Raw genomic sequence first — 12028 nt, forward strand, 5'->3', positions numbered from 1 at the left:
GACATACTTGATTCTACCACAGGTGTCTGTGAAAAATTTGTTACACTTGTTTTCTAACTTACCAGAACAGCTGGGGATTCTTCTTGAAAATGTGTGTGATGAGAGTTTTGTGAAACCTCATTGTAGCAGTATATAGCCCTCCACTTGCAGGAGACTGCCCAGTTGCTTGTCTTAAGAGTCAGCCTTCATGCAAAACTTTTTGTCCATCCCTCTTGTTCTCATAGTGGTCTTTAATTAGATTTAAGAAGATTTAGCTGGATCTCTTTTTTTTTTTTTTTTTTTTTCCTTCAGATGTGTGTTCCTCTTTGTATTCTGGGTGGTAGGGTTGTTTCTCAGAGGTCACTGTCTTATCTCTAGATCCATGTCTGTGATGGGGGGCAGGAGCCCCACTGGCCCAGAAAGGGAGGAAAGGGAACGGAAAGGGGAAAGGACAGCAGCAATGGTCTGAGGAGGAAAACAAATTTTGTTTACTAATTATAATAGTGAAAACACAAGTTAATTGGGATTGAAACTAATAAATCAAATAAATAAAAGAATTTTCTGAAAACCGAAGTTCTTCCTCGATCTGCCAGGGAGCAGAAAGAGTCCTGTGACTTGCAGTCAGTTTTATCTTTCCCACTGACCAGAAAATGGAAATGGGGCAGTGGTGTCTTCTGGGAGCTATAGTATGTTTCTGTTTACCTGTCCCAGAAGAACTGTCAACCATCCATGGAACTGCAGGATGAACTCTTCAATTCCCAGTGCTCTGCATGATGTTACAGTGTGGAATACTAATAACAGAAATTGTAAAACCATGACATCAAGCTAGATGGGGAAGATTACTGATCTTGCAAAAGACAGCACAATATTGTTGTTATTAGAGTAACTCTAATATACCATTTTTACATTTGATCTGTTATTGGTCAGTGAGATATGCCTTCTCAAAGGCAATATATTTCTGGTTCTTAACATAATATTAGTACTGTATAAATAGCTTGTATTTTGTTTTCACTTCATAAGTTTTGCTTACATGTCTTTAATCGTAAGCATGGATTGGCAATATTCTCTGAGTTGCAAAAATTACATTCTTAAAAAAACCTTTATTATTATTAGGGAGGATCCCAAAATAGAAGAACAAATAGCAATAAGATTTTCTGACACCATAATTTGGCCATAGCAGCTGTTTGACTAACGTGGCTCTACTGGGAAAGCATCCTGCATTAACATAGTTGTGCTGGCATCCAGGATATGGAGCATGGGTATGGAGGTTCTTGTTAGCCACTGAAGTTTTCTGTTAATTGTCTTCTATTACTTGATTGTACGTAGTTGAAAAAATTGAGTATTATCTTTGAAGAAATTATTATTAGGGGGGACCACTGTGATTGTCAAATCTGAATACTTTTTCCTTACAATTGCTGTGTATATTTTGCAGAAAACGTATAGCTATGCATCTTAAAGACTTTTGTTTGTGTGACACTATGTAACATTTCTAGATCAGTGGATTTTTTTACAGTATTTATTATTATTTTGAATTTGAGGTCCAGAGGCTACATACAGTATGTTTTCTTAGTTAATTTATAAATAAATTCTTGATAATATATAAGCAAAGCCTCCTTGTGGAGGTGAAACTGAAGAACTATATTCAGAACTGTTTCTGCAGCACTTTGTGTTACCCAGTAGGACTGACCACAGAATGTCTGTAAGTTTAGTGGTTTTGATTTCTGAAGGTACAGGCAGTGTAAATAATAATTTGTGTTCTTAAACCTTTTCATGTTTGAAGTAACAAATTGTGATTTGTTCTAAATGTTTCTCTTTTCCATGTTTTGTGCTCCCTGTGTTTCCAGATTCCTGAAATAATCGTTACCCGTGCAATTTGTATGATGCTAAAAATTGCAGTGTGTATGTATTGCTCTTCATAGATGGGAAAGTTTTGGAAAAACGTGAGGATTGAGCAGCATGTTAGAGTGAAGGAGCTGGAGAAAAATTACTGTAGCTTCTTGAAACTGCCCCCTATTGACTTCAAAACCAGCTGTGCAAGTGAAGCTCAGAAAATAAAATTTGTGTCATCTTCTGATTAAATTGGAAAAGTTAAAATGAGTAGCATTTTTAACAGATTGATAAGCTGCTTTTTGAACTTGAGCTTTGAAGTATGCCTCACTCGAAGAGCTTTTGACTCGAAGTTATTGTGCAGGAATGACTAAGTGAAAACTCACTTAGTTCAGATCTGGATCTTTGTGTGATTTAGTCAGGAAGCATCTTACAGATACAGTTGACTATTCTTCAAGTTCTCTCGTATTTTGCATGTGCATTTTCCAGTACTGTATTCCCCCCACACAAGAAGACAGATGCTATGCCTGGATTTTCAGCAGTTAGCCTGACCAGTCTTTGTGCCTGCTTCTCACCTCTTAGTCTGTCTACATCTGTGTCTGATGTTCTACACCTGCCAGTTCTGAGCCAATGAACCCTCTTTCATCCTGTATCCCACAGAGAGAATGTAGAAATCAAGAGCTATTTGTTTACTCTAGACTGGAAATGTCTTTATTTAGAGTTTAATCACTTGTGGCCAAGATGTTAAGATGAGTTAAATCTGTCACCAGGTGCAAGACCTTTCTGCTCCATCATGGAGGTGAATTGGAGCAAGTGTAGATGAAATGATATTACACCACTGAATTGAAATATTTTAAGATTCAATTTGGACTATGGGAAACTGTTTCAGTGCTGTCCACACAGAATTTATTTACCCCTTGAGATTCCTGAAGTGGAACAAAGTTGTAAGCAAAAGGTTTTAAGAGTTTATTCCAGGTATAACTATTTAAGTTTTCCCAATTTAAAGTGTTTTGGTAAAGCTTCTGTGTGAGGAAAGTGCTAGACAGTGCCTGATAACATCACTTAAAGAATGAGTGCTCTGAATCTAATGGCTTGAAATTCCATGTCTTCTTGTGATGATTGTTTATAGAAGTTTCAGGGAAGGAAAGTATTCTGACTGATATTCTGTTGACTTCTGTCTTAGGAAATTGATGGTGCTTTTCCCTTGCATAGGGGACATAGAACTTAGGTGTCATCAACTTTTATAATATGGCAAGGTAGTGTTGATACTGAGAGCTCCTAAAAATTTGAAACTTAATTTTAGAGGAAAGCTATAGCTAATATCTCCTTAAAAGTGTTAAACCTCTTTATAAACTCCTGTTAATCTAATACAATACTGTATTATATGTCAACAATACTATCTTTAAATTAGGGTTCTTATTGAAGTTACAGTTGCTAAAAATGTTCCCGTGACATTTGGTTTTCTTTATAGAAAGTGGAGCAGTTCCAAAAAAGAAGGATCCCTTAACACACACAAGTAATTCCCTTCCACGTTCAAAAACAGTTGCAAAAACTGGATCCACAGGCCTTTCAGGCCACCATAGAACACCTAGCTACAGTGGGATATCAAGTGCTTCTGTGTCTAGACCAGCAACAAACCCTACAACTTCAACTCACAAGGTATGGTGACAACAGGTATAGTGGTGTTTGCTGTGGAGATCAATGTAAAATCCAGAATGAAATCTGCATTTGCTGCTTTTATTGCAGTGTTGTGGTATGATTGCAACAGGGTTTTGAGGAAAACAAATTAGAAAAAAACACCCACCAAGAACAACAAAAAAAACCACAACAAAACTAAGCAACAAACAAACAAAACAATCCAACATTTAAACTAAATCAAAAACATCAAACTTTTGGCTAAGCCTCTTAAACTGGACTGCAGAGTGAATTTTTGAAAGCGAGAGTCTTGGAGGGTCTCCAAAGTCTTGGAGAGCAAGGGGATTTTTGTTGTAACAAACTGTAATAACATGATAATACTTTGTTATGAAATTGCATGGGATGCTGAGGAAAACTGAGCTGGCATAAAAACAAACTATACTGACAGTATGTAAAAGACTTGGGGGGGAGCTTCTACTCCAGAACTGTAGATTTTATCCCTACATTTTCCTTCTCCTAAACATATATACTTGATTGTATTAAATCATAGAATGGCTTGGATTGGAAGGAACCTTAAAGATTCTGGTTCCATATTGCAACCAGTCTGAAAAGCAAATTATTTCTAAATTGTGATTGGAATACAAAAGTAAGTTCTGTACTATTAAGGCAGAAAAATGCTGTGTTTCTTTTGCAATATATCCTGCCTTTCCCTCCTTATTTTCTCACTTTGTCATGCTACTCCCACATAATAGAGTAGAACATATTATGACATATATGTTTAAGCATGACAGCACTAGTGTTTGTAGATATTTAGTACCTGTAACAGTGTAAAAGGTATCAAGGCATTTTATGTTCTTCTTCCTCTCTAGGCTGCTCCCAAAAATAGCAGAACAAATAAGCCTTCTACTCCTACCCCTGCTGCTCGAAAGAAGAAAGACATGAAAATATTTAGGAATGTGGACAGTAATCTTGCTAATCTTATCCTGAATGAAATTGTTGATAGGTAAGTTTGAAGAAAAGTAGGCTTTTTGCTGCAGAAAGCCAGTTTTTCATTCAAAAAATCTTTGTGCTCTCAGAATGAGAACTAGTAATACATGTTTGTTGTTTCCTTGTTACCTTAGCAAAACAAGGAATACTCATTTAAAAAAAATGCCTATTTCTTGAAATGTGTAGCAGTATAAGTTGTAGATTTTCTCGAAGTAGTTCTTCATGGTCGAATATGTTTAATTAGTCAGCTGCAGCTGAAAAAGAATCTCTCATTGTTAGACTAATTAGTATTCTGTTTCTTTGTTAGTGGGCCAGCTGTCAAATTTGATGATATCGCAGGGCAGGAACTGGCTAAACAAGCTTTGCAAGAAATTGTTATCCTTCCTTCTCTTAGACCTGAGGTAAGCAGTTTGGTGTTATCGCTGTGGCAGAGTCAAAGAAATGAATTGTGCTTCACACGTGAAGTGGGGATTCTGATACCCTGTCAGTGTTGAGTAAGATAGTTATCCGTAGCTATTTGATGACAGCCTTCCTGGGAGAAGTGTCTGCATGTTCATATGTGTTAGAATATTGTGATGAATTTTCACCTTTTGGTTAGTCAACATAGGTAGGATAAAGGGATTGAGGTGGGAGCCTGAAAATTAGTGAAACTGACTGTTGCAAATAGTTATAGCTATGTGTGGAGATGTAGAGGACAAAGCCCAGAACTGATAGAGTTAAGCAGAAACAAAATGCTTCTTGTAATGAAATAGAGGAAATGCATGTTGGTTGGCCATCCTACAGAAACTGGCAGCCATTTCTAATGATGGATATTATGGAAAAGAATGTCTATTGACAGTGGTCTTCAGACATGGTGCACATGTGAGTGACTCTGTAACCATTAATTTTGTTTGTTTATTGGAATTATTAGAAGGTAGAATTAAGGAGTAAGTCAGGACTAGAACTCTGAAACTTTTGAACCTGCTAAAATGTGACAACTACAACAGATGTATGCTGTGGGAAAGTGTCGATTTGCTTGCTGTCATAATAACTGAAGTAATTTTGTAGTGTAGGAAAAAATCCAATGCTGAGTGAGATGGAGGAGGTTATCAATGGTGTGTTGAGAGGGTAGGTGGAGATAGGTAATATTTTAAATAGTTTTCAGATCTCTAGGTTTTCCTTTAAAAAAAAAAAAAAATATTTCATATGTAGTTAATAGGAACACTGCTTTAACTCTCCTACAGTGCATGTGCTTGTGCACATACCCACGTTTTTAAATGGAAATTAATGCTTTAAACTTGATAAGCTGCTCTGTCTCAAAGAATGTTTCTTATGTTCATTTCATGGTATGTCTATACATGGAATGATTGTGGTGAAGTTTGACTGTTGTGTGAGCAAGTAGTGAGGTGCATTAGGGCAAGGCAGTAATGAAATGTAACTTCTCTAAAAATCTGTACAGTTGTAGCACTGTTACTGTTGCTCCCAGTCCTATCCAGTGAGCCATTCCTAAATTTTTAACCATTTTCTTGCAGAGGTAAATCATCATCACATCTTTTTTCCTGTCTTTCCCCTTCACCCTGCCCAAGATTGAATGGCTTGCTTTTCCTTTGTCATCACAGTTAGTTAAAAGCAGTGTGTTACTCTAGGAGCTAAATGGTGGCTGTGAATGCCGGCAAGACAATGAAACATCTTTTGGTGTTTAATAAAATTAAAGGGGGGGGGAGTGTAACAAACAATTCTCATTCAGAGTTTAAAGAAATTACTGTCTTGAGTCCATGTAATGATCTAACCAAGTGTATATTTACTGTTTGTAACACTTAACTTCTTTTTGAAATAAACTTATGATTATGTATTTTTCAAGTTATTTACAGGACTTAGAGCTCCTGCACGTGGATTGTTGCTCTTTGGCCCACCAGGAAATGGGAAGACAATGCTGGTGAGGAAAAATTCTGCATACTTGGGTTGGTGGGCTTCAAATGTAGCCATTGGGGTGGCTGGCATTCAGGTTTTCTGAACTTCCTTGGTTCTGTGTGGCCTCCTATGTTGCATTATTTTGTACTATTCTTAAAGCAGTACCTTTTGTGTAAGTTAATTAAATTCTGCTTTACTGGGAAGCTAATGGGTGTAATGTCACTGTTATGCTATCAGTGCAGTTGGAACTCGAACCAGAACTTCTCCAACTTTATGTGCAGTAGAAATGCAGTATGTGTACATGCATTAAATTTCCTGGACTTCTTTGGTATATTTTACTTTCTGAAAGATTTAAAACTCACTGCAACACTGGGGAGTTTTGTTGACATTGAAGGGCTTGGATTAAGATCACTGTGACTTACACCAGGGTGTTCCTGACTGGAGAGGAATGTTAGTGAGGTTGAAATGGTTGTGCTCAGTGGGTAGTAGAATAATATCCCTTAACTGGGTACTTCCAGATCCATAGTAGCAAAGGGTTTTTAATAATAAACATGAGTTTTGTAGTAACAAACAATACAATGACGTGGATAAGTCCTTGCAGTATTGCCTTAATATGGAAATGCAAAATGATTCATTTTGTGGGGAAGGCCGAACTGTTATCAACTGAATTCTCTTCAGTATCACAAGTAATATCTTAAACTAGCAAATCCAAGTTTTGTTTTCTGAGAGAGGAAAAGTAACATGGTTAATCGTTTGTATGCAGCAGCAATTAAAACACTCTGTTCTCTATCAAAATATACAAGAAATGCAGACAGTTTTTTGCACTGGAGAGGAAGCACAGTAGCAAGTTTTTTGCCTTCCATGCTATGTGAGAAACAACAATAGCTTGAGAGCTGCCTGGCACCTTCTTGTTTTATGATGTGCTGGGTTCAGGGAGCTGGAGAGATGGCTGTGCATCAGCCAGGGAACATTGTGACAGTGCAGCTGAGCTTGGCACGTCCTCCCTAATCACGTGGCGTGGTGCAGATGCACGCTGCCTTTGCTGATTATGAAGCTGGATCTCCTGTGAAGCCCTTAGTGGAAATACTGGGCACTTTTCTTGGGCTCTTCTGTTCTGTTCTACCTATTTGAATATAATTGCTAATCAATTTAAAAAAACAAACAATAAAGCAATACCACTCTCACTCCACTCGCACACAAAAAGCTTGTAAAACCAAGTAATAGTAACTTCTTGAATATGGTTATACTGTTAATGAAGAAGGTACTCTGAGTATGGTAAAAATGTAATTTTAAGGCGACTTGACTCTTGCTACTCTAAATTGCTTCTCTAAATGAGTTGAAATTGTTGTCAGTGCTTACTTAGGATACGCTAAAAGGAGCAGGAGACTGCTGCTCTTTGGTGAGCAAATTGTAGATGGCTGTGGAGATACTGTGATTAGAGAAGTATAAGAAAGTCTGGAAACTTCTGTAGTGGTTCTGTTGCTTCTCTGTTCTGATTTGTGTGTAAGTTGTCTTTAGCACTTGCATGGTATTCCCTCTGAAGGAGTAAGGATTTTCAAATCACTATGGAGAACATCAGTAATTGCTGCAGAAGTAAAGAGGCATCTTCAGTGTGACATTTTAAAAAACGTATTTTTTTCTGCCCTAGGCCAAAGCAGTTGCTGCAGAATCAAATGCTACTTTCTTCAATATCAGTGCTGCAAGCCTAACTTCAAAATACGTAAGTATTAGCTGTAAACTGCATTAATGAGAAAACACATGCCTGTGACTGGGGCTTATAAAGACCAGAACTTCTGATAACTCTTTAGTGAACTGGTTCCCTATAGTGAATATAAAGTCTTCAGAGACTTAACTTGACAAGTTAAGGGGGAAAAAAAAAAATTGTGCCTGTGATAAGACAATTTCACTGGATTTTTCCTGTTTAGAATGGCACTGACTGTGACGGAGATGAGTGGTATTTGTTTTCTCCTCCTTTAGAAAAAGTAGAGAAAGCTTTTATAACTTAAACACCAAAATCTCTGATGTCTTAATTGTGATCATAAGTTTGAACCTTCCTTTTAAAAGGGAAAGAACATGACTGTATGTAATACTGAACTAGTAATAATAATAGAGTACGTACCAGTGCATTGTATGACTTCATCAGCATTTTTTCCTGTAAGCTGTTATCTTAGGGGTCTTGTAATAAATGCTTTCTAAATTCCTTCCAAAAACAGTTTGTTATTGTTTCAGGTGGGTGAAGGTGAGAAATTGGTGCGTGCTCTATTTGCAGTAGCCAGAGAACTGCAGCCTTCTATAATTTTTATTGGTAAGACCTTAAATGTTATTGACCTTTTTTTACTCTTTTTAAACGTATTGACTTTCTAAATTTCAATTACCAGTCAGAATACTTTGGGTAATTCTATAGTATAGAGCATATGTCTTGATTATGACCTGCTGGCTAACCAGTAATTCCAAACACATGTTAATTGTTGTTACTGAGGTGCTAGTAGTGGGAATTGGTGCCATCAAAACCATAACAGGCTGTACAGTCTTCACAGAGAGAGTCCTTTTTGGTATTTAACTTCAAGCATGAAAACAGGTTTTGCTTGTTCTGAAGTACAGTTTATTATCCAGCAGGATTTTTTTTCTCATTTGTGTGTGGTATGAAATGTTTAAATAGCAACACACAGCATGGTGAACCTAGTTAGAAAAATAAACAAGCTTTTGAGCTTACACATTAAAGATAAAAGATCTGTCTGTCTCTTAAGGAGGAAAAAATACTTGATCTTCCTTGCTGGAGTCTATGTTAGTAAAAGAATTTAAGCAAACATGAAGACTTTAATGTATGTTAAACTAAGGCATATTTCCTTTTTTTTATTTCTTTTTTAGATGAAGTTGATAGCCTTTTGTGTGAAAGACGAGAAGGTGAACATGATGCTAGCAGGCGTCTAAAAACAGAATTCTTAATAGAATTTGATGGTGTAAGTATCTAGCCTAAGTATTGCATGATTTTAGGTGAGTTGGCTAATGTCATGGTGCCAGTACAAGCTGCAGATGAAACACGAATAGGATTTGGCTGCTAGGACTTACCTTGACAGACAGTGTGTGTTTTGTTTCTTTTTTTCTTGCTGTTAATTCTATTTTATTTTTTACCTACATACTCTTGTCCTTTAGGAAATTGAGTCTGGCACTAATAAAGGAGCTGTGAGAACAAAAAAATATTGTTACCAGGAAAGAGTGATATTTCAGGGTCAGGCAGCATTCAATCTTTGTTTGCAACTGTGTGTTTTGGCGAAATGCGTTTCTGGCAAAGTAAGAGGATTCAGTGGGTTTTAAGTAGAGTTGTTGCATTGGTTGTTTTTTTGTTGTTGTTTTTTTTGCTTGTCTTTAAGAATTCTGTCTCATCAAAGTGTGTGCTTTGTTGAAGTGTGAGATTTGAGGGATGATAATTTCAGAGAGTCTATTTTGGATCATTGGTATACACAGCTCTGACAAATCAGAAATACTCAATCAGAAATACAAATCAGAAATAATTTTTGTGTTAGCGTGCTTTTTATTGTTTGGTTTTTGTTTGTATCATAACCTAGAGATGACAAGATGCAGTTAAATATATTTAGCCTCATGTGTGTAATATTCAGGAAAACAAAATGGGTATTTCATTGTTGTTGGGGAACCCACAAATGAATGTCAGAATGCTTTTGTCACACAGCACTGATATTTGTATGGAAAAATCTTACTTCATTTTCTCGTAATGCAGTGGAATACTTCTGCAGCTGTGTAGCAATGATAATGAAGTACAGGAGGAGAAGATAATTGTATAGAGAGACATAACAAGATTAGGAAAAACTTGTACAGAGTGGGATGAATCAGGACAAATAGTACAATGTGGCAATAAGATACAGAAATTACTGTCCAGGTGTATTCAAACAGGGTTTTCTTTTAAAATAAGGAGGAGAAAATCAAATGTCATTTTCAAGTTAGGGACTTGAGATTGAGGTGGAGCTTTATTACACAGTACTTTGGTGGATTGTTTTGGGCTCACTTAGCAAAGAACTTGAGCACTTTGTCTTGTGCTGACTTTTTTTTCCCTTGAATTTAAAACTTTCTTTAGATAAATATGAAAGCTAACTGCATTAAAAAAAAAAAAGACATACAGCAAAATCCTGTTGGTGCAGTGAATCAGTGGCAAGTTTTTATAACTGAAATGTGTATACTGAAAACTGTCTTGCATGTCTACGTTGTATAGGTGCAGTCTTCTGGAGAGGACAGAATACTTGTGATGGGAGCAACAAACAGGCCACAGGAGCTTGATGATGCTGTTCTCAGGTATCAGAATGTCTCTTTTATGAGTGTGATCATGGGATGCTTGTTATGAACAGCTGGTTTTGCTGCTTAGTTTCTTGATTGTAAATTTTTACTAATTAGGCAAAGTTGTTTGACAAGAATAAATTTAGCTTCTCAGAGGTGCCTCTTCTCTTTTGGGATACAACTGTACAAGCATGACAATTAGAGTTGTCTAAAGCAGCAGTGCCTCTTAAAACCAAGTCAGTATTTTGTAACTTTTTTGCATCTCTCACCCTGCTTTTTTTTATTTGGAGCTTGAAGAAGAAATTTGATGAATGAAATCTAGTACTTACTCTCTGTGAATATTTGACTTCTGATGTTCCCTGCAGTTGAAGATTTTGCTGTAGATTTGCCATAGGCCTTTTTTTAGCTAAAAGCTTTCGTGTTTGCTTGTCTATTCACTCTTGACTGAGCAAAATAAGTGTGTCAGCACTGTCTGAACAAATAAATTGCATTTTTAAAAATTCCAGAGACCTTTTGTGTGTACTGAAGAGATGCATTGTTGTTAGTGAGAGTCAGTGATGTTTTTACTTCTTGAGTGTTTCCTCTTTGGGAGGAGTTTCATGACCTCAGCAGGAGTAAGGTGACACCAGCAGCTCATGCATGTTGATTTTGTTGTTTTGCTTTTAAACCTAGAGTTCTGCTTCCTAGAATTAGATGATGGAAGTGAAATCTTGATATCTATCAAGCTGTTAGATCCATATACAATAGAAAACCAGAAAAGCATATGTGTATTTATGTGTTTTTTTTCTAGACGGTTCACCAAACGGGTATATGTATCTTTACCAAATGAGGAAGTAAGTATTGGTTTCCATGATTTTCTTTGAGATATATTTTCTTTGAATCAAAAACAGAAGCCTCAAAAAATTAACTTGCCCTGGATGATTGCAGTTTGGTGATTTAATTTCTGGCCCAGCCTGGCCCCATAAACTGTGCTTTAATTCTGGCAACTAGCTTAAGCTGTTGCATTTTTATGCTTGCTACCAGCAAATTTAGTAGTAGTTACTCAGTATTAGTGAGATGTTGCTTACATACTGGCAGGCATGGACAAGTCTGATTTAGGGCTTGCAGGAGCAGGTTTGGTTGGCAGGAGAGAGTATTTATTGCAGAAGATAAAGGTAACTTTCTTAATGTGCTATTTTCAGTTGAGTAGCAGATTAGGACTTTTGGTGAGGATTCTAACATGGTATTGTGTGCATCTTTAGAGCCAGTGTGATCCTTGTTCTTACTATTAGCAAATCCCTCTCTCTTTCTCTGAAGAGATTATTTTGTACACTCTAATCACAAAAGCACTACAGGCAAATTTAAGTCAGTGAAGCACAAAAGCTAGCCCAATGAACACGTACTTTTGTTATTGTAATAAAATTTAAGTGTACCATGAAAAAAG

At 36.7% G+C, this 12028-nt stretch overlaps 1 protein-coding gene across 4 annotated transcripts in view; it reads left to right on the plus strand.

The window, feature by feature from the left end:
• SPAST (spastin) overlaps positions 1–12028 on the plus strand; it is a 32138-nt gene that overhangs the window by 13536 nt on the left and 6574 nt on the right. For all 4 annotated transcript variants that reach the window (XM_042815376.1, XM_042815385.1, XM_042815361.1 and 1 more), the window contains 9 exons: positions 3278–3465; positions 4311–4444; positions 4736–4829; positions 6269–6343; positions 7967–8038; positions 8548–8623; positions 9187–9278; positions 10544–10623; positions 11396–11438. In XM_042815376.1, coding sequence (XP_042671310.1) covers positions 3278–3465; positions 4311–4444; positions 4736–4829; positions 6269–6343; positions 7967–8038; positions 8548–8623; positions 9187–9278; positions 10544–10623; positions 11396–11438 — 854 coding nt within the window. The remainder of the gene's footprint in view (positions 1–3277; positions 3466–4310; positions 4445–4735; positions 4830–6268; positions 6344–7966; positions 8039–8547; positions 8624–9186; positions 9279–10543; positions 10624–11395; positions 11439–12028) is intronic.

This window comes from Centrocercus urophasianus, unplaced genomic scaffold (genome assembly GCF_019232065.1).
Source record: "Centrocercus urophasianus isolate 14NV4802_14NV808 unplaced genomic scaffold, USGS_Curo_1.0 seq_10, whole genome shotgun sequence".
In the NCBI taxonomy this organism is placed as follows: Eukaryota; Metazoa; Chordata; class Aves; order Galliformes; family Phasianidae; genus Centrocercus; species Centrocercus urophasianus.